Source organism: Furipterus horrens, unplaced genomic scaffold (assembly GCF_987537825.1).
Source record: "Furipterus horrens unplaced genomic scaffold, mFurHor1.1.pri manual_scaffold_8, whole genome shotgun sequence".
Taxonomy (NCBI): Eukaryota; Metazoa; Chordata; class Mammalia; order Chiroptera; family Furipteridae; genus Furipterus; species Furipterus horrens.
The window spans coordinates 584,645-605,654 of record NW_028327178.1 but is presented as its reverse complement, the minus strand read 5'-3'; the positions used below and the strand labels follow the sequence as shown (position 1 = coordinate 605,654).

Genomic DNA, 21,010 nt, shown 5'->3' with positions numbered 1-21,010 from the left:
CCGTTGACACGTTTCCACCTCGAAATAAAATTATTGTAGCGGCTCAAGCTTACGTCGTATATATTTTCATTAAAACTTGCTGCACTGAATAAAAACAAAGAAAAGTTTCAGATCTTAGTGGAAGGAGGCCGCAAGGAGGAACAGGGGAGACAGGAGGTGACGTGACTTTTGTGTTCGACCTTTACTTCTTTTTTTTATACGCTGTTGACCCCAATCCATTTTTTAAAAAGGGTGTGCGGCCAGATGTGCGGACCTGCGTCACTGTAACGGTGGGGGAACTGGTGCAGGTGTCGGCCTCCCAGCCTTTCTGACCCTTCCGTCCACGTCTTTGCTCCATTTTCTCAACGAAATCCCAGCGCGGCGCGCGCGGAGGGCCCTGCAGAGCCTGCACCGGCAGCCACTAGCCCGCGCGCGGCCCCGCCGGGGCAGGCCGGCCTGCGTGCTCCGCGTCCGGCGTTCGTGCCGCTCCCTTGGGTGAGAGCCGCGGCGTCCAGCGCAGCGCCGAGCGGCCTGCGGGATCTTCCCTGTTGCAAAGCGCATCAGGACTTGCACGACACCTCGGCAATCTGAAGGCTTCTTAGAGAGAGAGGGCCGGGGTCCCAGGCTCGCCCTCATGCGAGGGACTTAAAAGACTCTCCCGACGACCACGCCTCGTGGAAAATGCAAAGCAAGTCGCCGAAATTAAACATCTGCGTTTGGAAGTCCCAGAAAGACCCTGGGAAATCCTGCAGTGTACTGGGGGTGGGGGGGCTGGATAGGGGGCGGGTGAAGCACCTTAGGAACAAAAACGGTGGGGATCGGAGCGCGCAAAGTGCCCCAAAGAGGAGGCGTCGGCGCCCTGGGGGCCAGGAGCCTGCGGGGAGCCAGCCTCGGGCTTCCTCCTAAGCTTCGGACACCCCGGGAGCTACTTACTTCTTTTCCCCAAAGTGTCGAATTAAAAAAAAAGGAAGAAAGAAGAAAAGGGAAAAAAGAAAGAATTAACCAGGTCACAAAAAGCGGTGCACTTCTAACCAGGGGGCGACCCAGCGGTGATGCTTCTGCGTTCTTTCTCCTCGAGAAAGTAGTCACCGACATCCACCTTTCCCCTGAGGCTCTGCAACTCCCCCAAACTCTAGGCTGTCCTGTAAATTATGCAAAAACCGCCACTCTCTGCAACCGCCCCCCGCCCTTCGCCCCTCTTTCCCCAGGAAAGTTCCTGGCCCCCCCTCGCCCCCCAGCCTGACGGCAAACTTTACACTGCCAGGCGCTTCTGCAGCTGAGGCAGGAGCGTCCCCTAAAATGCCTGCAGCCTTTTCAAAAGTTCACAGCGTAATGGCGAAGTGGGGTTACCTCCCCCGCGGCTGAGCAATGCAAGCTCTAGCGCGGTGTGTAGGAGACAACGCTGTATTTCGGACACCTCGACGTTGGTCATTTTTTCTTTTTAAAAACAAAATCACCGAAATGAATACGCCTGCCACCAAAAAGCAAATAAAAACCAACATTAAGGGAATTTTATTTTTTTTCAAAAGTGGCATCGAGGGCTGTTTGGAGACTATTCCAGCCCGTGCGCGTCCTTCCTCGGTAGGATTTCCCTTCGCTTTCCTGGAGCCCAAAGCTGTTGCTTCGTGAAACTTACACTATTAGAGGCGCGCGGGAGCAGGCGGGCGGGGAAGCGGGGAGATTCTAGAATGGGAAAGCAGCCGGCGGTGAGCCTGGCGAGCGGAGCAAGATCGGGGTCCGTCCTGGGGGGCGGGAGTCCCGAAGCCAAGCAGAACCCCACCCCCAGCCAAGCCAGGAGCTCGCAGCCTTCTGGGTGCTGGGGGCTGGCTGGTCACCGCCCGTTTTCCCTCCAGCGCACGACACTGGGAAAAGTGCCGGGAGCTATGTACTAGACAGGGCCACTTTTAAGGACAAAAATAAAAAATTTAGTAAATTAAAAAGACATACTGGGACGAGGGACGCGGGCGCGGTTACGGCAGGGCCTCGGCACATCCTGGCTGCCGCTGGGGTATAAAGGACATTCGCGGGAGTGAGCACGGGAGTAGGCGAGGGCGCGTGTGCACGGCTGCGGGTGGAGGTGCGCGCGCGCGCCATTGCGCGGGCGCGGGCGGGTGACCGCCGGCGAAAAGTGGGTGCGCGTGCGGAGAGCGCGCGGCGCCGGCCGCCTGCCCCGGGGTGCCAGTCCAGACGTGCGCGACACCCTCACCTGCCCCGCCCCCACCAAGTCACACACCCCCCTCCAAGCCCTAGAACAGGGTGGGCTGCGCGCGGACTTCCGCGGACTCGGAACTTTAAGTCGCGCGGTCTCGGGGCACCCTGTGCCCGTGCCCACTCCGCAGGTGCCGTGACACCGCACCCGTTGGGAAAGGGAAGGGGGGGGAGGGACACCGGGGCCCCGCCGTCCCTTCCCCCAGAATTTAAGCAGCTCCGGCAGTGGCGAGGCCCGGCGGGCGGGCAAGGGGGCCGAGGCGGCCCTAGTGGTGGTGGCGGGCGGGGCGGGGCTGGCCCTCCGGAGTCGAAAGGGCCCGGTGGGGGGGGGTGAGGGGGGGCGGAGAGAAGAGGGGAGCGGAGGGGAGGGGAGACCGAGGATGGGGAGGGGAGGAGCCGCGCGGCCCGCGCCGCTTCCGAACCGGAAAGTTGGTCTTGCCGAAGTCCCGCCACCCCGGCGTGCGCACTCCGCTCCGCTCAGCCCGCGAGCCTCCTAGCCGAGCCGGCCGCCGGGGGAGCCCGCGGAAGGGACAGGAGCCGGGAGAGAAGGTCCGGAGAGAGAGGGCACCTGAGCCTGAGCGGAACCGGCGCGCCGAGCGACGCCGCGACCCGCCGCCGAGGATCGAAGGCGGCCGGCCGGCACCCCGAGTCCCGGAGCGCAGGCGGCGCGGCGCCCGAACGGCCCGGGAGACAAAGGCGCCGGCCGGAGCCCTGCCCGCGACCGCTCGCTCCTGGAGGGGCGGCCGGGAGGCGGCGGCGGCGGCGGCGGCGGCGGGGGGGGCGGCGAGCGGGCGGCGGCGCAGACACTCTATAAAGGGGTGAGCCCGGCGCGCCCGCGGAGACGGCGCCGTGCGGACGCCGCCAAAGTTTGCTGCCTGCGCCCTGGGCAGGGGCGGCCGCCGCGCGGTACCTGGGCGCCGGGGAGCGCGGAGCCGGCGATGTAGGCGGTGCCGGGCCGCGCGCTCCCAGGTCCCCGGGCGCTGGCCGCCTCCCGGCCCGCGCGGCCGCTAATTGCGAGCGCGGCCTCATTTGCATAGGCCGCCGGAGTCCGCTGGAGGCCGGCCAATCGGCGCGGCCCGCTGCTAATGGCCATGCATTATTCACCAGCCTAATTGCTCAGCCCCATGCGCGGCCCGCGCAGCCGCCGCCGCCGCCGCCCGCGCCCCGCGCCCCGCGCCCACCCGGCCGCCCCGCGCCGTCCCCGCCGACCGTCCCGCTGATGCCGCTGCCCCGCGTGGGGCCCGCGCGCCGCTAGCAGCATGTCTCGGCGCAAGCAGGCCAAGCCCCAGCACCTCAAGTCGGACGAGGAGCTGCCGCCGCCGGAAGGGGCTCCGGAGCACGGTGAGGGGCCGCGGGGTGGCTGGGGGCTGGGGGCTGGGGACAGCCGGGCGGCGGGAGCGACCGCGCGCCGCGGACGGGGCAGGGTCCCTGGCTCCAGCGAGCCAGGGTTCCGCCGCGCGGTGCCTGGCCCGAGCAGGCGGGCCGCAGGCGACCGGTCCTCCGCCAGAGCGCATGGCGCGGAGAGTTGAGGACGAAGTAAACTTGGCTCAGCCGCTGGGAGTTGGGGAGCTGCGCGCGGGACTGGGCGGAGGTGGGAGGGGTCCGCGCCGCCTCTTCCACGCCGCCCCCCGGGCTTCCTGCGCCCAGACCTGGAGCTGGCCTCGGCCACCCCGGCGTTCCCCGGGCGAGCTCAGCGGCGGTTACTCGTCCGGGGCTCACCTACCGCTGTACGCGGGCCGGGCAGCTTTGTTCGGCGCCGGGCACCTCGGGCGGTCCGCGATCCGAGCCGGGCCGCCGCCCGGACCCCGGCCTGTCACCACCCTGCACAGCCCGCCTCGTGCGCCCCGAGACCGCGGAGCTGCGAGTCCTGGCGCGCTGACAAGCCAATGATCCGGTGCCGCGGCGAGCAGGCGCTGTCGCCTGGCCTTGTCTAATGGCCGCCTGGGGACCTCACCCGGGGTGAGCTCGGCCGCGGCGCTGGGGGGTGTTCTGTGCACGCGGCGGACCCGGCGCGGCCCGGCGGCTCTAAGTTTGCTCGGCCTGCTCCGGTGTAGCCGCGGCGCCGCCGGGACTTCCTCCTCGTCCCCAAGTGCAGGTAGCGCCGGCGGCTCGGCCTCCTCCCGGGAGGGTTTTGGGCCTGAGTCCGCGCGATGCCGCCCAGGGCCCTCGGGGTCCCCAGGGTGCGACGCCGGGACGCAGGGCGGCCCGCAGCTGCGCCGCAGCGCGGACCTCGGATGATTCGTTCCTTAAAAAGCACGCCGGCCAACTTTTGGGTTCGGAGAGTGTGAGTTGCTGGAGGCCGATACGCATCTCTTTACCACGAGAATTGGGGTTTCTGCAGAAAACCACAGGAATGTGCGTGGACCACACGGTGTTGTGAAGTTTGACAAAGCAGGTACCCTGGGCGTCGGGACGCAGAAAGGGGACGACACTTTAGGACGCGCCGGGAGCTCGTTAAATAAAATCCGTGAGCTGGGCCTTTCGGCCGCTCGGAGGTGAGGCCACCGAGCATGGGCGGCCTCGTCACCCAAGATTGGAACAGGAGATACGCTGAAAAGAAACGCTTGCATATGGTGGGTGGATTAGGGACAAAGAATCTTTTTGTCATGGAAATAGATTTTTTTGTTTTGTTTACTTCATCACATAGAATTTCTCACACTTGGTTTGTTTTGTATTGCCCTCAATGACTACATGATCAAATGAATGGATTTATTTCTGCCGAATGAGAAAGACAGTCTTTCCTTCAAAAGAACTACATTGCATCCCAGCGAGGAATTTTAAAGCTTTATTATTGTGGCTCCTGAATAGCTTAAAATCGGCTTTCACAGGCGCCCCAAAACGCAACAATGTAAATACTTCTCAGCTTTGTAGGGTCGTTATCAAAATGTGCAATGTCTCCTTTTATTAAAGCATATTTTAATTAATAGAGTAAAACTCCTGGTATTTAACAATTAACTAGCTGAGGCTCTGCTATTCATTTTTAATTTCACTTCAGAAATGTGAGCTTGGTGAACCTAATCGTGTAAACATGTTCGGGGTATATAGCCCATATTTGAAAATCTAGGATGGAATAAATTATTTACTAGTTCTCTTTTGAATTCCCCGTGTTGTTGGTGAATTTATTTAGAGGTGAACCATTCAGGTTTTATACCCACGGTAGGATTAAAGTTTTGGCCAAACCTGTGTTTTTCCACCATTCAGAGTTGTATCCCAGACCTCAACAGAGTTTCTGATCATGTTTTGCAACAGGGCCAAAAACAGCCTGTCGGGCTGCACCTTTGTCAGGCAGTGTGCTTCCTCGATTGTTTTAAGGATCGTTTAGGCAAACTGTAAAAAATAGTTCTTTCTGATTTAATTATTCTGAAGCTGATTGTTCACAGAGCATAAAAGATACTCTGTTCTCTGCTCACTCAAGGAGTACCGGTGTATATGTTACTCTGTGGTGCTGGTCGTCATTAGTAACATGACTAAAATATTTTTTAAAGATAAATGGTTGTGAAAACTAAATTACTCCAACATGAATCAGATCTTCTCTAAATTTTAACTTTGTTAAACACAATGGAAATACACAGACTATGCATGAAGTTACAAGTGAGCTAAGTTAGTTTACAGTGTTTTAGAAACAGTAAATACGTAATTCCTTTGTATCACTTTGGGTGTGACAGTAATTAAAGCAGTATAGTATATATACTATAAAATTAAAGGCTATTCATAATGCTACAAAAAACAAACATTCTGTGTAAAATTGTAGTGTAACATGGGGTGGCAAAGATCCACTGCCACATTAATTTACAGTAAAAGGATTTTCTTTAAAAAAAAGAAAAAAGAAATATGGCTTTTTTTCAGACTTTGGTTTTTAGACAAGCAATGAGCAAAGATAGATATCCAAAAATAGCCTCAGTGCTGTCTCAAGCTTACCATTGCAGGAATGAAATAAAATAAGATGGTGTGTTTAGAATGAGAAAAAGTAACACTGATTTTTGTGAAGCTGCAAAGTTATCCTGTGGCAAAATTGCATCCCCAATGGGAACAATCTTTTACTGTTTCTGAAAATTTAGAAATAAGTGTTACAGCTTTAGGATTCAGTTAAATGTATGTCATCAATAATGAAACCCTTTGAGCCAGCTGAATATTTTTGTTCTAAGAAAAAGTAATTAAAACTTCTAATAACAGAAGAGCGCTTAACATTCCTCCGAAGAACTTTAAAAGGTGTGATCATGCTATCCTTTATCATATAAAATACAGCTTCATAAAGATGTATTTTATTGTCGTTAGAGAGAAAAATGTGTTTGAGGAAGAACAAAAGGATATTATAATTTAAAACGATCTGCCACCGTGCGTTTTGTTTGTTAGCACTAATTGCTTCAAAGTGTGTTTTTATTTTCAGTCACATGGCTATCTTAAAAAATCCTTTTAAATGTGGTGAGCATGTGATTTAAGAATTTACCAGTGGTGTTCACAGGCTGTGTTTAAGTTAGGGGAAAGGAGGCCGCCAGCCCTCGGTGCAGAGGTCTTTTCTTTTATCTGTATCTGCATGGTTTGCCTTGCCCCCACCCCCACCCCCCCGCCGGACACATTTACAATTCAGCGTTCGAAAGGAAACCACCCAGAAGCCTCTTTCTAACGTCCGTAGGCAGATTGTTTTCTCTGGGATGAGAGGGGTGAAAAGTAACTAAGTCAGAGGGAAAGGGGAAAGGAAGAATTTGCAAACATTTATTTTAAAAATCACATCTAAAAAGCTTAACCTGTTTTAAACTGCATCCTCCGGTGGTCAGCAGAAAGCCTGCCAATTAATCCCCACCTCGCAGGGGAAGAGCTGGCCGGGCAACGGTGGTGGTTTTAGGCACATTTTTAACGTCCACGACGTAGGATCATCCAGCATTTTCAGATCTTTTCAGAGCCAGGAAAAGAAGACGGTATGGACCAACAGCAGGAATTACTTAGCACGCTGATTATTTTTTGTATACAAGATGATGGCAAAAGTGGGTCAGATTTCATTCCCAACTGCAATCTCTCAGGCTTCCCTGTCCTCCCCAAGGTGGTTCTCAGAACGTTCTCTTCTGGGGGGAATTCAGAGCAAAACCCAGGCTTCCCTCTGTGCACTGAACGTCAGCTGGAATTTAGCATTCCTAGATGTAAGTATTGGCACAGGCTTTGATTCAAGTAAAATTAAAATCTTCTTAACTGCTAATGAGGTTACGCACCCTCTTGACGCTGCAGGGGAGTTGGAGCAGGGTGGTTTTTGGAGGGGTTTTCTTCCTGTGCTTGTATTTTTCTACGTCACCCCTCGCCTGTGGCCAGAATCAGGCCAACCTGTCCTGGTCTCGTGAGGACGAGCAGGCCTGTCATGACAGCATATGTTACGCTGCTACGTATTTCATATAAAATCAGGCATAAACAGAATCTGTAAAAATCTAATGTTTTCATAGCACCTTAAATAAACTTTTGTATTTATTTTTTTAAAAACCATCCTTGGGTTTTCTCTTCTCATTTCAACACCTTTATGATTTCAAACGCAGTTAGCTGTTATTTCCAAGCCAACACATAAGGCAGGTTGTGTTGCAGAAAGCATAAAACAGTCATCAAAATAATAAAATAACGTCAGGGGCTCCACCTCGGTTTCCAGATGAGGGCTGATTTGTTTGCTAATGAAAGGGAAGAGCTCTCAGGCTGAAGGGGTGCCCACCAGTGAGGCCAGTGTGTCTGAGCCGCGGCCTCTGCGGGCCTGCCTTCCCCCCGCCCCAGAGCGGCTGAGCTGCCCGCAGGACCCCCGCCCCCCTGCGGGCCGGGCCGGAATGCCTTCCGGGCCGCCCCTGCCCTGCTGTCCGCGGGCTGGGAGAGGTGGGGGGCTGCAGAGCCGGCCAGCCCGGCGGCGCCCAGGAGGTGGCTCGCTGGGAGAGCACTGATAGGCCTTGCTGACTTAACCTCTGCCTGCCCCGCCTGCTGGGGTGGCCACTAGATGTCAAGCTCGTAATACAATTAGTGCATCTGCGCTGTTGACCTTGGCAACAGGGCTCCACGCGGCTCTGGGAAGTGCTACCACTGAGCCGCCTGTGCGTGCTCCGTGCTGGCGGCCTGTCAGAGGCCCCTCTCGTCCAGCAGCGTGTCCGGTCCTTCGAGGACGGGCGGAGAGCAGTTTTCTTTTGTGCGGCTCCTGCATCGTGAGCTGTCGGGTGAGCCCCGCAGGTGCGGCCACTGGGCCTTCATCCCCGGCGTCCCTGGCCCTCTCTGTGACAGGGGCCTGCAGGGCTGTGTGATGACCCTGCTGAGCGACTGGCGGACGTGCAGGGCCGATGGCCTCGGTGGCCAGGGCAGGGGCTTTTGTGGGATGACCCCTTGCACATGTGCCGACCGTGCTGTGGAGGGACGCCGGACAGAGATGGCTACGGGCCCCTCCCCCAGGGCGGGGAGCCTGGTGGGGGCAGTGACCAGCGCTGTTCCTGCACCCGAGGGCCGTTGAGACCCAGATGTTCGTACCTCCAAATGGTTCTGTTATTTCTGTGTTTTCTGAATAGTGGGTGTGAAAAGCGACCAGGGCTGGGGCACTTGCAAGGAGGCATGAAATAGCACCTTTGCGCCCAAGTGTCAGCTCTGGGCTCAGACCTTACTGACCCACCGTGACCTGCACAGGCCTGGGTCTCAGCCCTCGGGGGGCTCGACGAGGGCGTTCTCATCCGCCGACGTGTTCCGGGGCGTGCCGCGGTTGCGCACGGAGGGTGGTGTGTGTGTGTGCAGCAGACGTGGGACCACGGCGTGCCCTCTCGATGACAGTTGTATGGCCGCGAAGAGTCACAAACGTTCTTCCACACGGTGTCCAGGCAGATGGCTCCAACGAGTGGGGTCGTGTCTGCCCTGGGTCTGCGTGTGGCCAGAGAGGAAGGAGCCCCCAACGCGGGTGCCCCGCCCCCCACGCAGAGTAGAAACTGCAGGTGTTTTCAGCGGGAGACTTTCGGTGGCTGTGCCACAGGTGGCCCTTACTTAGCAAACGTGAGCCGCGGGCCACGGAGAGGCGCAGCGCGGTCAGCCCGGCGTACGGCACGGCGACAGTGCCCTCCACCGTCGGCTCCCGGCGCTCCAGCCCGGCGGTCTGGGGAGAAGGACGCGGTTCTTCTGTTGCGTCTGGAATCTCTTCTACATTGTTAGACACAGTGGGGGTCTCTATTTGTCTCCCCCTGCGTCACAGCTTGGGCTCAGTGTGTGATAATTCATCTTTCTTTATGGGATTCAAAGCCATCATAAGGAGTTAAAAAGAATTAATTTGCAAGAAAATAACTGTCTCTTCACGACGGAGGAAAACTTGAAAAATGCTTTCTAGATTTTTCAGGGATGGTAAAGGCAGAGGAGAAAGTACGGTTCTCTCTCCTTAAAGACCCACGTGGCCTTTTAAAGTTACTAATTAAAATGGAGAAGTTAACATCCTTCTCCCCAACTGAACAAGGTCACTTCTTTTGCTAATGGTGCGGAATTTAAAATGTGTAGCAACAGTGTAGCAGAGTGTGCTCAGGAGGTGAGCTGTGGGGGCTCAGGAACGAAATCCGAAAGTGCTGTTACCCCCTGTCACCCGTTAGCCCGCGTGCTGTGCTGCTGCAGAGGGAACGTTGAAGGCTTTGCTGAAACACTGTCCTGGGACATTTTTTAAAGAAAGCTTTATAGCTGCAATATTTTTATATAAGTTGCAACAATGCTTTTCCCTTGTGGCTTCAAAATAGATCCTCTTGGGTGTACACACTCTGCCTTTTGTGGGAGACAGGGAGAACTTGATACTGTGTATTATGTAACAGACCAGGAACCAAAGCGGGGAGACAGTTGGTTTTCTTTTTTCTTTTCTTCTTCTTCTTCTTTTTTTTTTTTTTTTTTTTTGAAGGAAGAGGCCCTTTCACACTGAGAGTTGATTCTCAGAATAGGAACATTTTTGTTAAACATTCTCTATGTGTTTTATTAGTGAGAAGAGATAAAATCCCTGTGTTTGCAAGACTGTGTGGAAGCTGTCCCTCTGTTGGAGACTTTCTCTCAAAGGCCATGGGACCCACTTTCCCTCTTCTGCAGAAGTGACACACAGGACTAGCTCAAGGAGCTTTGAGTAAGGATGGAGTTAGGACAACCTCAGGTATACGTAGCCAGTGTGGCGATCGCTGTACACTGAGGATACATGTCCTCTGGCACGGAGGTGGCTTCACGCTCAGTTGTGTCCTCCCTCCAGACGTTGTCAAGAAATCGAGACAGCACCCAGCCTCCTGCGCGCCCAGAGCCGGGCCGGTGCAGATCTGACGTCGCGCAGTGGGTCCTGGGCGGCCCTCCTCACGCCGGTGCACAGAGGGCCCGTCACCTGGACAGAGTGAGGCTCGGCAGTGGGCCGGCATTTTCTTCCATGTTCTGATGTAGCCCTTACACACTATAAATCCCCGCCTCCGCCTCTGCCTCGCCTGTTGACAATTTGAAATCTTAGTTGTTGAATAGTCAGTTTGTGAAAAATAAACTGCTTTGGCATTAATGACAACGTTTACGATGCTCGTTTTTCAACTCCCCCCCCCACCCCCACTTAAGAAAGAAAGAATTTCAGCTGCATTAGAAGTAAATCTCTGGGGCATGGACATCCTTCTTCCTTGAAATAAAATTTGTAAGCCATATTAACTCATTGAGGTAATATCTATTTTTGGAACACAAAGGCCAGTTTAAATGTACATTTAATTAAAAGTTGGTTGAACACATCTGAGTCCGACTTAATATCAGTTTAAAACAATGGCAGGATTAGAGAGCTCTGGGAGTTATGTGGTAAATTGTGAGCTGCATTCAGATTTTCCCACATGGGTTTTCTTGTTACAGAAAGCATTTTTTTAAATGAACAAATACTGCCAGATTAGCTCATACACACTGTAACGTGATCCATTCCGTCATTGTAATGAGAAGGACCATCAAGTTATAACAACGCATTTTATGTCTCCCTCTCTGCAAGCAAGCAGGGAAGCCTGGGCCTGGGCTCTGCTCTGGGGTCCCCGGCCTGCTACTTCAAAGAGCTCTGCCCCCAGTAAAAGAGGCCCGTTCTGCTTATTTCCTACCGATCAGCTCAGTTGAAGTACTTATTGTTGCTGTTTAACAAGATTCTTAAAGTATGCACCCAAAATTTGAATTCCACAGTGAAACGTTGGAGTTTTTATCTGAACACATTTTATTCAAAACTGGCTTATGAAATTCACACTTCTCTCCAACTTTTAGGAAATGCTCCTCAGCGTCAGCTTTCGACAGGGCAACGGTCACAGCTTGAGCCAAGCGCAAATGGCAACGGAACTGATCGTGTTATTGAGATTTTATACAAACCCCAGTGGAAAAAAATTATGTGGTGATTCTAAATTATTCATCCAAAATAAGAAATCTAGGTTGTACTGAAGAATTTTTTCCTCCACTAATTGTAGCCTTTAAAATGTGTTTTCAGCAAAGGGCAAATTTATTCTAAAACTTTGCTAATAAAACCTAGCAATTCTGTTTGTTAGGTTCATTAACATAATGACTGTTAACAGATCCAAATGGTCAAAATGCCACTTTACACAATTTCCTCTCTTCAGCTTTGCTTTTTTCAATTTTAAAGGAATTTAAGTGGAAGGAGCTTTTACTTTGACAAGAATATCTTCATTATGTTCAGGTAATTATCGCTTATCATTGCATTAAGCAAAATGACTTATTTGGTAGGAAGTTTCTACAATTGAGAACCTGCCAGTGGGAAAGACAAAAATCGCCTGTGGGAACAGTTCCCAACTCCCGTGAATTTGGAGGTTAGCCCTAAAAATGCTTAACCCGTGAAAAAACGAGGGACATGGGAAAACGCACCTTCCAACAGATTTGTCTGGGTCGGTGAAGGACTTTGGGGAGAGCGCGGTGTGAAACAAAAATCTGTTCCCTTCGCCCATGCCCTGCTTTCTACAAAGAAAATCGGGGAAATGCTCTTTGTGAAAATATAATTTACTTACAATTAAGTCTTCTAATACTCAGTGCGCTAAAAATGATCCAGAAATCAACCTAATTTTTAAGCACTTGCTCAGCGAGTCATCCCTGACACATGTTCCCTGTAAAGTATCCTCTGGATGAGATGCACACGGTGCTGAACTGTAAAATATTCCGTGTCTACAGCACGTGCATGCTTTTCTGCATCATGCAAAACTTAAAACATTTCATCTCTCAGGGTGTAAGGGTAGAAAGTATTTCAGAATCAACAGTATTTAATTTCTTGGTGTTTTCTTTTAAGTATTAAAATGGAAACCTGTGAAAATTATGGCAGGCCTTTCTGTCAGAGCTTTAACGTATGGGAAAAGAACTTAAAAATTCTGCTCCGTGTTTCGTGATGGCGTTGGCGGCCATGGTGGCAGCCCTGGCTCACAGCGTGTGCTGCAGGTGGGCTTTCCTTAGCGGCCCTTGGACCAAAATACGTGGGTCTGCCACAGAACAGCCTGCTCCCACGAGACATTTACAGGTAGAGGTTCTGCGCATTGCGTGATCATTTTTTAAATACACGACTGAAATTTGAGACAGTCCTTACTTGTGGATCTTTAAGAAATGATTTCTCTGAAGATCTTAGTGCTTTGGGGGGTTGCCCTGTTTCGTGACCTTAGCAGGGTTAGAGTCGGGCTGTGCGTACCTGGAGCAAAGTCCAGCGCGGGGGGTATTTATTTTGTTAATGCGCCTCTGCAGTGTAAATCAGCTGTCTTTGCCCCCAGCGGTCCTCAGACTCATTACTACACCCTATCACATGCCTTCTATTCCGGTAATGAGGCTCCTCTGGCCTGATCGGCAGCACGGACTTCAGTTTAAAAGTCCAGCAGGCCTTTATGGGCTACAAGCTCCAACTTTTCCCCTTCAGAGGGTTTAGCCAGTTAAGAAAATGCTAATTGAACACTGCTAATAATTTTTTAAAGGCATGTATAAATTACCCGGCAGTAACGGCCTCATGGAGCGCAGCAAGCCGGCTCGCCTCGGAAGATATTTTTATTTTCTTTTCCAGTGGAGGGACTAATGTTTTCAGAGGGTTTTTTTTTTTTTAATCAGATTTTTCTACTGAAATCAGGCCACCTTAATTCTTTTCCCAAAACCGTATAAGGAAACAGGAAGACTTCTTAGCACATGCATTTGTTGAGGGAATAACAGTCCATTATTTCCGGGGCACAAACTTAGGACATGTAAGTTTCACATGCCGCTTCTCCCGGGGACTAAGCTGCTTGGCAGCTGTCATTTCTCTCCATGGAACTGATGGCTGCTGCCACTCATCTGTGAGTTGACAAAAAGCAGTTACAAGTCATCACTGTCCCGGTCGGCACCCGGAGCCGAGCAATTACTGAGCATTACCTTTCACCCCCACTGCCAAAAACACGGGAGCTAGAAATGTTATCGTATGTTGATTCCTGGTTCCTGTTCAGCCATTTATTTGATCAGGTGTGAATTAGAATTGTTCATTAAACATGCTTGTTATTCGGCACGAGAGGGTTAGAGAAGTCAGGAAGTCGCTGCCTCCAACAGTAATTAAACATGTGTAACCAATTAGAGGGTTTCCCACTACGGCACAAGCATATAATTTGCTAAGTCTTTCTGTGAGGATAGAGGAAAATAGGTACAAAAAGTGTCTGACGACAACATTCTCATGTTAAACATGTCAACAGAAATGAACTTTAAATATGTAATTTCTGGTTTGTTAGCAGCCTGCCGGATGTTAGTGGCTGATCAGAGTAACATATAATTTTGGTTCATTTCACCAAGAAACATTGCATCTGATAGAGCCCGTTCATCGTATGAAATGTGGTTAATATCAGGCCCAGAGCATGTCGAGGACACTCCCGGGCGACCCTAAAATGCAGGCATGTGCCCCTATCTGCAAGGATCTCCCAAAGGGCTGGACAGATACGGGATTGATCGGGGTATCGATGCCACGCCGGGGAGATGGTGTCTGTGAGCCGAGATGAGAGAAGGGTTGTGTTTTCTTTGTTACGTTTACAAATGCAAGTATTTTGCCGAAATTTCCTGCATGAAATCAGTGCCCATCCGTTCGAAAGGTTCTATAGAATTACATTAAATCTGTGATGTCTCCTGCTGCATAAAGATGATAAATCTCCGCGGCCGAGCCCGGAGAGGCAGCGGCCGGCTCGCTGTCAGGTGCTGTCGCGAGTTTGAAAGGTTACAGATTAGTTTAGCAATGTTAAGTGAACTGGCAAAGGCATCTCTAATTTTGTTGGAAACGAGGAGGCCGGATGGTAGGGAGAATCCTAATGAGCCCATCGAAAGCTGGCTTTGTACCCACAGACAGGGCGGCCGCGGGCTGTATGAAAATATTGGAAATCAATGGCTTCTATGGAATTGCATTAAGAAGCAGTATCCACAATTGATAGCGCCTCATAATTTGATGGATTGCGCTAAGAAAATGATTAGCCAGCGAGAAGGGCCCGTGGAGCGCAGGCGCTGGGTGTCAGAAACGTTGGAGTGGGGTAATTTGTACAAAATAAAAAATATTGATTTTACGTATGTGCAAAATTTCGCAATGGAGGGTAGGCTGCGTGGCCGGCCGGGCCCTGGCTGACGCCGTCTCTCGGTTTCCGCAGCGGCCCTCGGAGGAGGCGCCGAGGACGGCGACAGCGGCCCCGACAGCAGGAGTGGGAGCGAGGAGACCAGCGTGTGTGACAGGTGCTGCGCCGAGTTCTTCAGGTGGACGGACTTCCTGCGGCACAAGAAGGTGTGCACGAAGAACCCGCTGGTGCTGATCGTCCACGAAGATGAGCCGGCGCCGGCCGCGGAGGGCTTTCCGGAGCCTTCGCCGGCCAGCTCCCCCAGTGAGCAGGCGGACAGCGAGGCCAACGAGGAGGCGGCCCCGGCAGAGAGCGGGGAGGGCAGTGAGGTGAGGGCCCCCGAGAAGGAGGAGGAGCCCATGGACGTGGAGCCCCCCACGGCCGACAAGAGCTTGCAGAGCCCGGGCCCCGCGCTCCCGGGGAAGCCGCCCCTACCGCAGGCCCCCGAGCCGGCGCCGGTGGCCGCCTACGGCATGCCAAGCACCAACGTGACGCTGGAGACCCTGCTGAGCACCAAGGTGGCCGTGGCGCAGTTCTCGCAGGGCGCGCGGGCGGCCGGCGCGGCGGGCTCCGGCAGCGGGGTGCCGGCGGTGGCGGTCCCCATGATCCTGGAGCAGCTGATGGCCCTGCAGCAGCAGCAGATCCACCAGCTTCAGCTCATCGAGCAGATCCGCAGCCAGGTGGCCCTGATGAGCCGCCCGCCGCCCAGGCCCCCGCTGCACCCCGGGGCCGCAGCAGGGGCCCAGAGCTCCCCGGGGCCCGCGTCCGGCCCGCTCCCAGGGCTGGCCTCGCACTCCGCCCTGCAGCTGCCCTCCGGGGCCGCCCCCGTGCCCACACCGCCCGGCCCCGCCGCCCCGACCGCGGCCTACGAGGGGTCCCCGCCGCTGTCACAGCCGGCGTCCGTGGCGAGCACCCCGCACGCCCCCGGCGGCGGCCCCTCCGCCCCCGAGCCCGGTGGGCCGGCACCCTCCAGCGTGGCCCCCGCCTGCACCGCCCCGGCCTCCGCGGCCGGCGCCCCCAGCGGCACCCCGCAGCAGCCCCAGAAAGCTCCCACGCCTCCCGCGCTGGGGCCCGGCGCGCTGCTCAGCCCGGTGCCCAGCCTGCCAAACCCTCTTCTACCTCAGACCTCCGCCAGCAGCGTCATCTTCCCCAACCCGCTGGTCAGCATCGCGGCCACGGCCAACGCGCTGGACCCCCTGTCGGCCCTCATGAAGCACCGCAAGGGCAAGCCCCCCAACGTGTCCGTGTTCGAGCCCAAGGCCAGCGCCGAGGACCCCTTCTTCAAGCACAAGTGCAGGTTCTGCGCCAAGGTCTTCGGCAGCGACAGCGCCCTGCAGATCCACCTGCGCTCGCACACGGGCGAGCGGCCCTTCAAGTGCAACGTCTGCGGCAACCGCTTCTCCACCAAGGGCAACCTCAAGGTGCACTTCCAGCGGCACAAGGAGAAGTACCCCCACATCCAGATGAACCCCTACCCCGTGCCTGAGTACCTGGATAATGTGCCCACCTGCTCCGGGATCCCCTACGGCATGTCACTGCCCCCGGAGAAGCCGGTCACCACCTGGCTGGACAGCAAGCCTGTGCTGCCCACCATGCCCACGTCGGCGGGCCTGCAGCTGCCGCCCACCATCCCCGGCGCCGGCGGCTACGCCGACTCCCCCGGCCTTACCCCCGCGAGCCGCTCCCCGCAGAGGCCCTCGCCCGCGTCCAGCGAGTGTCCCTCTCTGTCCCCTGGCCTCAACAGCTCCGAGTCGGGCGCCCCGGCGACAGCCGAGTCCCCGCAGCCTGTGCTCGGCATGTCCTCTCTGACCAAAACCGAGCCCGTGAGCCTGCCTTGCGCCAGCGCCAGGGCGGGGGACGTCCCTGCCAGTGGGCAGGCCTCCGCCACGTCCTCATCGGCCACCGCAGCCGCCCTCACAGACAGCAGCACGTCCGCCGGCCTCTGCAGCAGCCCGGGCCTGGCGGCCAGCTCCGACCAGTTCAAGGCCAAGTTCCCCTTTGGAGGGCTCCTCGACTCCATGCAGACGTCCGAGACGTCCAAGCTGCAGCAGCTGGTGGAGAACATCGACAAGAAGATGACCGACCCCAACCAGTGCGTCATCTGCCACCGGGTGCTGAGCTGCCAGAGCGCCCTGAAGATGCACTACCGCACGCACACCGGGGAGCGGCCCTTCAAGTGCAAGATCTGTGGGCGCGCCTTCACCACCAAGGGCAACCTGAAGACGCACTTCGGGGTGCACCGGGCCAAGCCGCCGCTGCGCGTGCAGCACTCGTGCCCCATCTGCCAGAAGAAGTTCACCAACGCCGTGGTCCTGCAGCAGCACATCCGCATGCACATGGGCGGGCAGATCCCCAACACGCCGCTGCCCGAGGGCCTGCAGGACGCCATGGACGCGGAGCTCCCCTTCGACGACAAGGCCTCGGAGGCCCTGAGCAGCTTCGAGGACGACGCGGATGACAACTCCATGGAGGCGGACGCAGAGCTGAAGGGCGCGGCCGGCCCCCTGCCCAAGCCGCCACTGCGCCCCACGGCCTCCTGCCCCCCCTCGCCCCCGTCCGTCGTCTCCAGCCTCGCCGCGCTGGAGAACCAGATGAGGATGATGGACTCCGTCCTCAGCTGCCCGCAGCTCACGGCCCTGAAGGCCGCCGAGAACGGGTCCGGGGACAGTGACCGCCTCAGCAACGACTCCTCGTCTGCCGTCGGCGACCTGGAGAGCCCCAGCGCGGGCAGCCCGGCCCCATCCGAGTCCTCGTCCTCCATGCAGGCCCTGTCACCCACCAACAGCCACACCGAGAGCCTGCCCTCCAAGTCTCCGGGCCGCGGCAACCAGGAGGAGCTGCAGGACGTGCCGCTCAAGACCGAGAGGCCGGACAGCCCGCCCCCCGCCCCCGAAAACGGAGGCGCCCTGGACCTGACGGCCGCCCACCCCGGCCGCCCGGCCGGCATGGAGGAGGCGCCCTTCAGCCTGCTGTTCCTGAGCCGGGATCGGGGTAAGTGTGAGCGCGTCGTGTGTCCCGTGTGTGCCAAGCCTTTTGCTTGCAGGAGTGCCTTGCAGATCCACCACCGCAGCCACACAAAGGAGCGCCCGTTTGTCTGCGCGGCCTGCGGGCGCGGGTGCTCCACCCTGGGCAACCTGAAGCAGCACTCGCTGACCCACAGGCTGAAGGGGCTGCCCTCGCCATTGCTTGACCCCACCTTGGCCCTAGGTCCCAGCCACGGCCTGGTCAGCGGCTCCACGCCCGCCCTGGTCAAAATGGAAGTCAACGGGCACAGCAAGGCCGTCGCGCTGGGCGAGGGGGCGCCGCTGCCGGCTGCCGGGCCACAGGCAGGGCTGAGCCCCAGCCTCACACACATGTCGGCCCCGCCGCCGCGCCGGACCCCCAAGCAGCACAACTGCCAGTCGTGCGGGAAGACCTTCTCCTCGGCCAGCGCCCTGCAGATCCACGAGCGCACGCACACGGGCGAGAAGCCGTTCGGCTGCACCATCTGCGGGAGAGCCTTCACCACCAAGGGCAACCTCAAGGTGAGGGGCCGCCACCGCCGGGCTGTGCACGCTGTCGGGCCCCCCGCGCCCCGAGGGGCGGCAGGCGAGGAGGGTGTGCGAGTGCCCGTGCGGGTGTGTGTGCAGGCGTGCAGTGTATGTGAGTGAGCACATGGCTGTGGGCACATGCTGCATGTGCGTGGGTGCGTGTGGGTGGGGTGCGTACCCATGCAGAGCATGAGTGCGCCTGTGGGTCACGTGCACACATGCAGAGTGTGAGTGTGCGCATGTGGGTGGGTGTGTGAACGCACATGCAGAGCAGAGCATGTGCGTGTGTGGAGGAGTGTGCAGTGTGTATTCACATCTGTAGTGTGAGCCTTGCCTGTGTGAATCGTGTATGTGGCTGGGTGCCTATAGTGCACATGTGCAGGTGTGTGTGCATATGTAGTATGTGTGTGCACTCTGGTGCCTGCGTACATGGGTGTGTGCTATGTGTCTATCATGTGTACATGTATGATGCACGTGATCTTTGGCTGCAGAGGGTCTCACCTCCCCACAGGGCCGTGCCGGCAGCCTGTTGGGTGAAGGGCACCCCTTGGGTGGGCAAGCACAGGGCTGGTGGTCTGGGACCTGGTGACAGGAGAAGTGAGGGCCTGCAACTCCTGCACGCGGTGCCCTTACGGCCCCAGCCAGCGAGCTGGTCCTACTTTCTGTCCTGTGACTCCTGAGAGGCCGTGTGTGTCTGGGGGGCGCGGCCTGGCCAGGGGCCGGAGTGCACAGCTGAGCACCGTGCTCCTAGTGAAGGCCCAGCCTGCCGTCCGCATTCCCGGGGGTGGAGAGTGTGACAGGTGCGAGGTGACACGTATAGGCCAGGGTCCCACTCAGCTGCGTGTGCTGCCCTCAGGCCAGGCCCGGTGCCCACCAGGGTCTTGGTGAGCTCTTAGAGGGAAGAGGTCCGTACTGTGGCTTCTACGAATGGACGGGGAGGATGAGGGCCGTCTGAGGTCCCTGGCGACCACAGAAGCACAGAGGAGATGGTCTCCGGGGCAGGATAGGTGAGGACCCCGAGCTCTGGAACACCCTCTGGGGTCCCGCGAGTCTCATACCTTGTGGGGGAAAGGTGTTCTGTCAAGTCCCTCAACTGGAAGAAACAATACATTGACTGGTTTTGCTTCTTATATTTAATAAGAAGGATCATCGCATATTTCTGTGTAAGACACTCAGAAACGTTTGCCTTACTATGTTCTGTTGCCTAAGGACTGGCTCAGGGTGGGAACAGAAACAAGTCTGAGCAAGTCACACTGCGCAGGTGACACTTGTGTGTGTGTTCGGGGACAGCGGCCTTGTGCTGACTTGCTCGCTGTGGCTTGTCTCCCCTGCAGGTGCACATGGGCACACACATGTGGAATAACGCCCCCGCACGGCGTGGCCGCCGCCTCTCAGTAGAAAACCCCATGGCCCTGCTGGGGGGCGACGCCCTGAAGTTCTCCGAGATGTTCCAGAAAGACCTGGCTGCACGAGCCATGAATGTCGACCCCGGCTTCTGGAACCAGTACGCCGCGGCCATCACCAACGGGCTGGCCATGAAGAACAATGAGATCTCCGTCATCCAGAATGGCGGCCTCCCCCCGCTGCCCGTGAGTCTGGGGGGCAGCGCCATGCCCTCCCTGGGCGCCCTGGCCGCGGGCCTGGACAAGGTGCGCACGGGCAGCAGCCCGCCCGTGGGGGGCCTGGACAAGGCTGGCTCCGAAGCGGGCGCCAGCCGGCCGTTCACCAGGTTTGTTGAGGACAACAAGGAGATCGGGATTAACTAGCCTCGCCGCCCGCGGCCTGCCCACCCTCTCTGTCCCCCTCCACACCGTGACGTGTGAGCATCAGGATGCGCCCCTGCCGGGCCGGGCTCTCCTTCACGTTGTCCCCAAAGCAGAAGACGCATCCACCGTGTGGCTGCTGAACCGGCGTCCTGTCAGCGCTGCTGCATGATCCTTGTTTCCCGGTGAGCTTGACTGTCCTTGAGAGTTCGTCAGCCTTTTAAATAAACGTGAGTCAAAACAAGAGAAGTCCCTGGAAAGCCGCCCTGGAAACAGAGCGGGCTCAGAGCACGTCCGCTTTGTTTCCCCTGAAACCTGATCACCCGGGAGGGAGCCGGGGTCCCCTGTCGTGTTCCCGTGACACTCCTGAGACCTAGTGAGACACTGAACTCGCTTTTAGAACTCTCACCCTGAAGACGCGGCCCCGTTCTCCCAGCGCTGTCTCTGGACAGTACCTGTGTCTGTAGTATTTATAATGTCACGATTATGCGGGTATCTGGCAGCACAGCCCCACCTGCCGAGGTAGCTTCTGCGCTGGAGGGCACATCTGGCCGTGTGGTTTCCTTTTAAGCGGGATTTGTGTTACTCTAAATAAGTGGGTTATTTCAATGCAGGCAACTTGTGAAGTTCTGTTGGGAAAGATAGCATGCTTTCTGTGTGCAAGTACCTGTCAGTAACAAGCCTTTCCTTCTTTAATTTAAATGTTTGTAGCTGCTATGTGGACGGTTGTTTGCGAGTGCGGTCTGGGACCCGGTTACAGACGAGCGTCACTGTAAACTGTTCACAACATTATAAACTGTTGTGAGTAAATACTTCGCGTATCAGAGCTGTACAATAAAGAGGACGTGTTTGTATAACGTGGTTGCAAACTCTTAATTTATACTGTTGCACTTTTAGTATTTTGTATTAGGGAGGTTTGTCTGTAATTTGAAGATTTAAAAAGATGTAAAGTATTTTATAAATAGTACTTTGATTTAAGGAAAATGGAGGG

At 56.1% G+C, this 21,010-nt stretch overlaps 1 protein-coding gene and 1 long non-coding RNA gene across 2 annotated transcripts; one reads left to right on the top strand and one right to left on the bottom strand.

The window, feature by feature from the left end:
* Positions 1 to 1,468: 1,468 nt before the first annotated feature.
* Positions 1,469 to 2,051, bottom strand: LOC150002428 (uncharacterized). The gene is made up of 2 exons (XR_016512607.1): positions 1,927 to 2,051; positions 1,469 to 1,662 (listed from the first exon to the last, which is right to left on the bottom strand). It is a non-coding gene; the product is annotated as an uncharacterized LOC150002428 (long non-coding RNA).
* Positions 2,052 to 3,411: 1,360 nt separating this feature from the next.
* SALL3 (spalt like transcription factor 3) lies at positions 3,412 to 20,168 on the top strand. Its single transcript, XM_090285064.1, has 3 exons — positions 3,412 to 3,528; positions 14,763 to 18,250; positions 19,591 to 20,168. Exons 1-3 carry the CDS (start codon positions 3,447 to 3,449, stop codon positions 20,020 to 20,022), a joined length of 4,002 nt encoding a protein of 1,333 aa, XP_090141190.1. The 5' UTR covers positions 3,412 to 3,446; the 3' UTR covers positions 20,023 to 20,168.
* Positions 20,169 to 21,010: the final 842 nt, after the last annotated feature.

Coding starts and splice junctions, on each gene's coding strand:
- SALL3 (XM_090285064.1), top strand. CDS start 3,447: ATGTCTCGGCGCAAGCAGGCCAAGCCCCAGCACCTCAAGTCGGACGAG. Junction 3,529..14,762: donor GGAAGGGGCTCCGGAGCACG/GTGAGGGGCCGC, acceptor CGGTTTCCGCAG/CGGCCCTCGGAGGAGGCGCC. Junction 18,251..19,590: donor CCACCAAGGGCAACCTCAAG/GTGAGGGGCCGC, acceptor TCTCCCCTGCAG/GTGCACATGGGCACACACAT.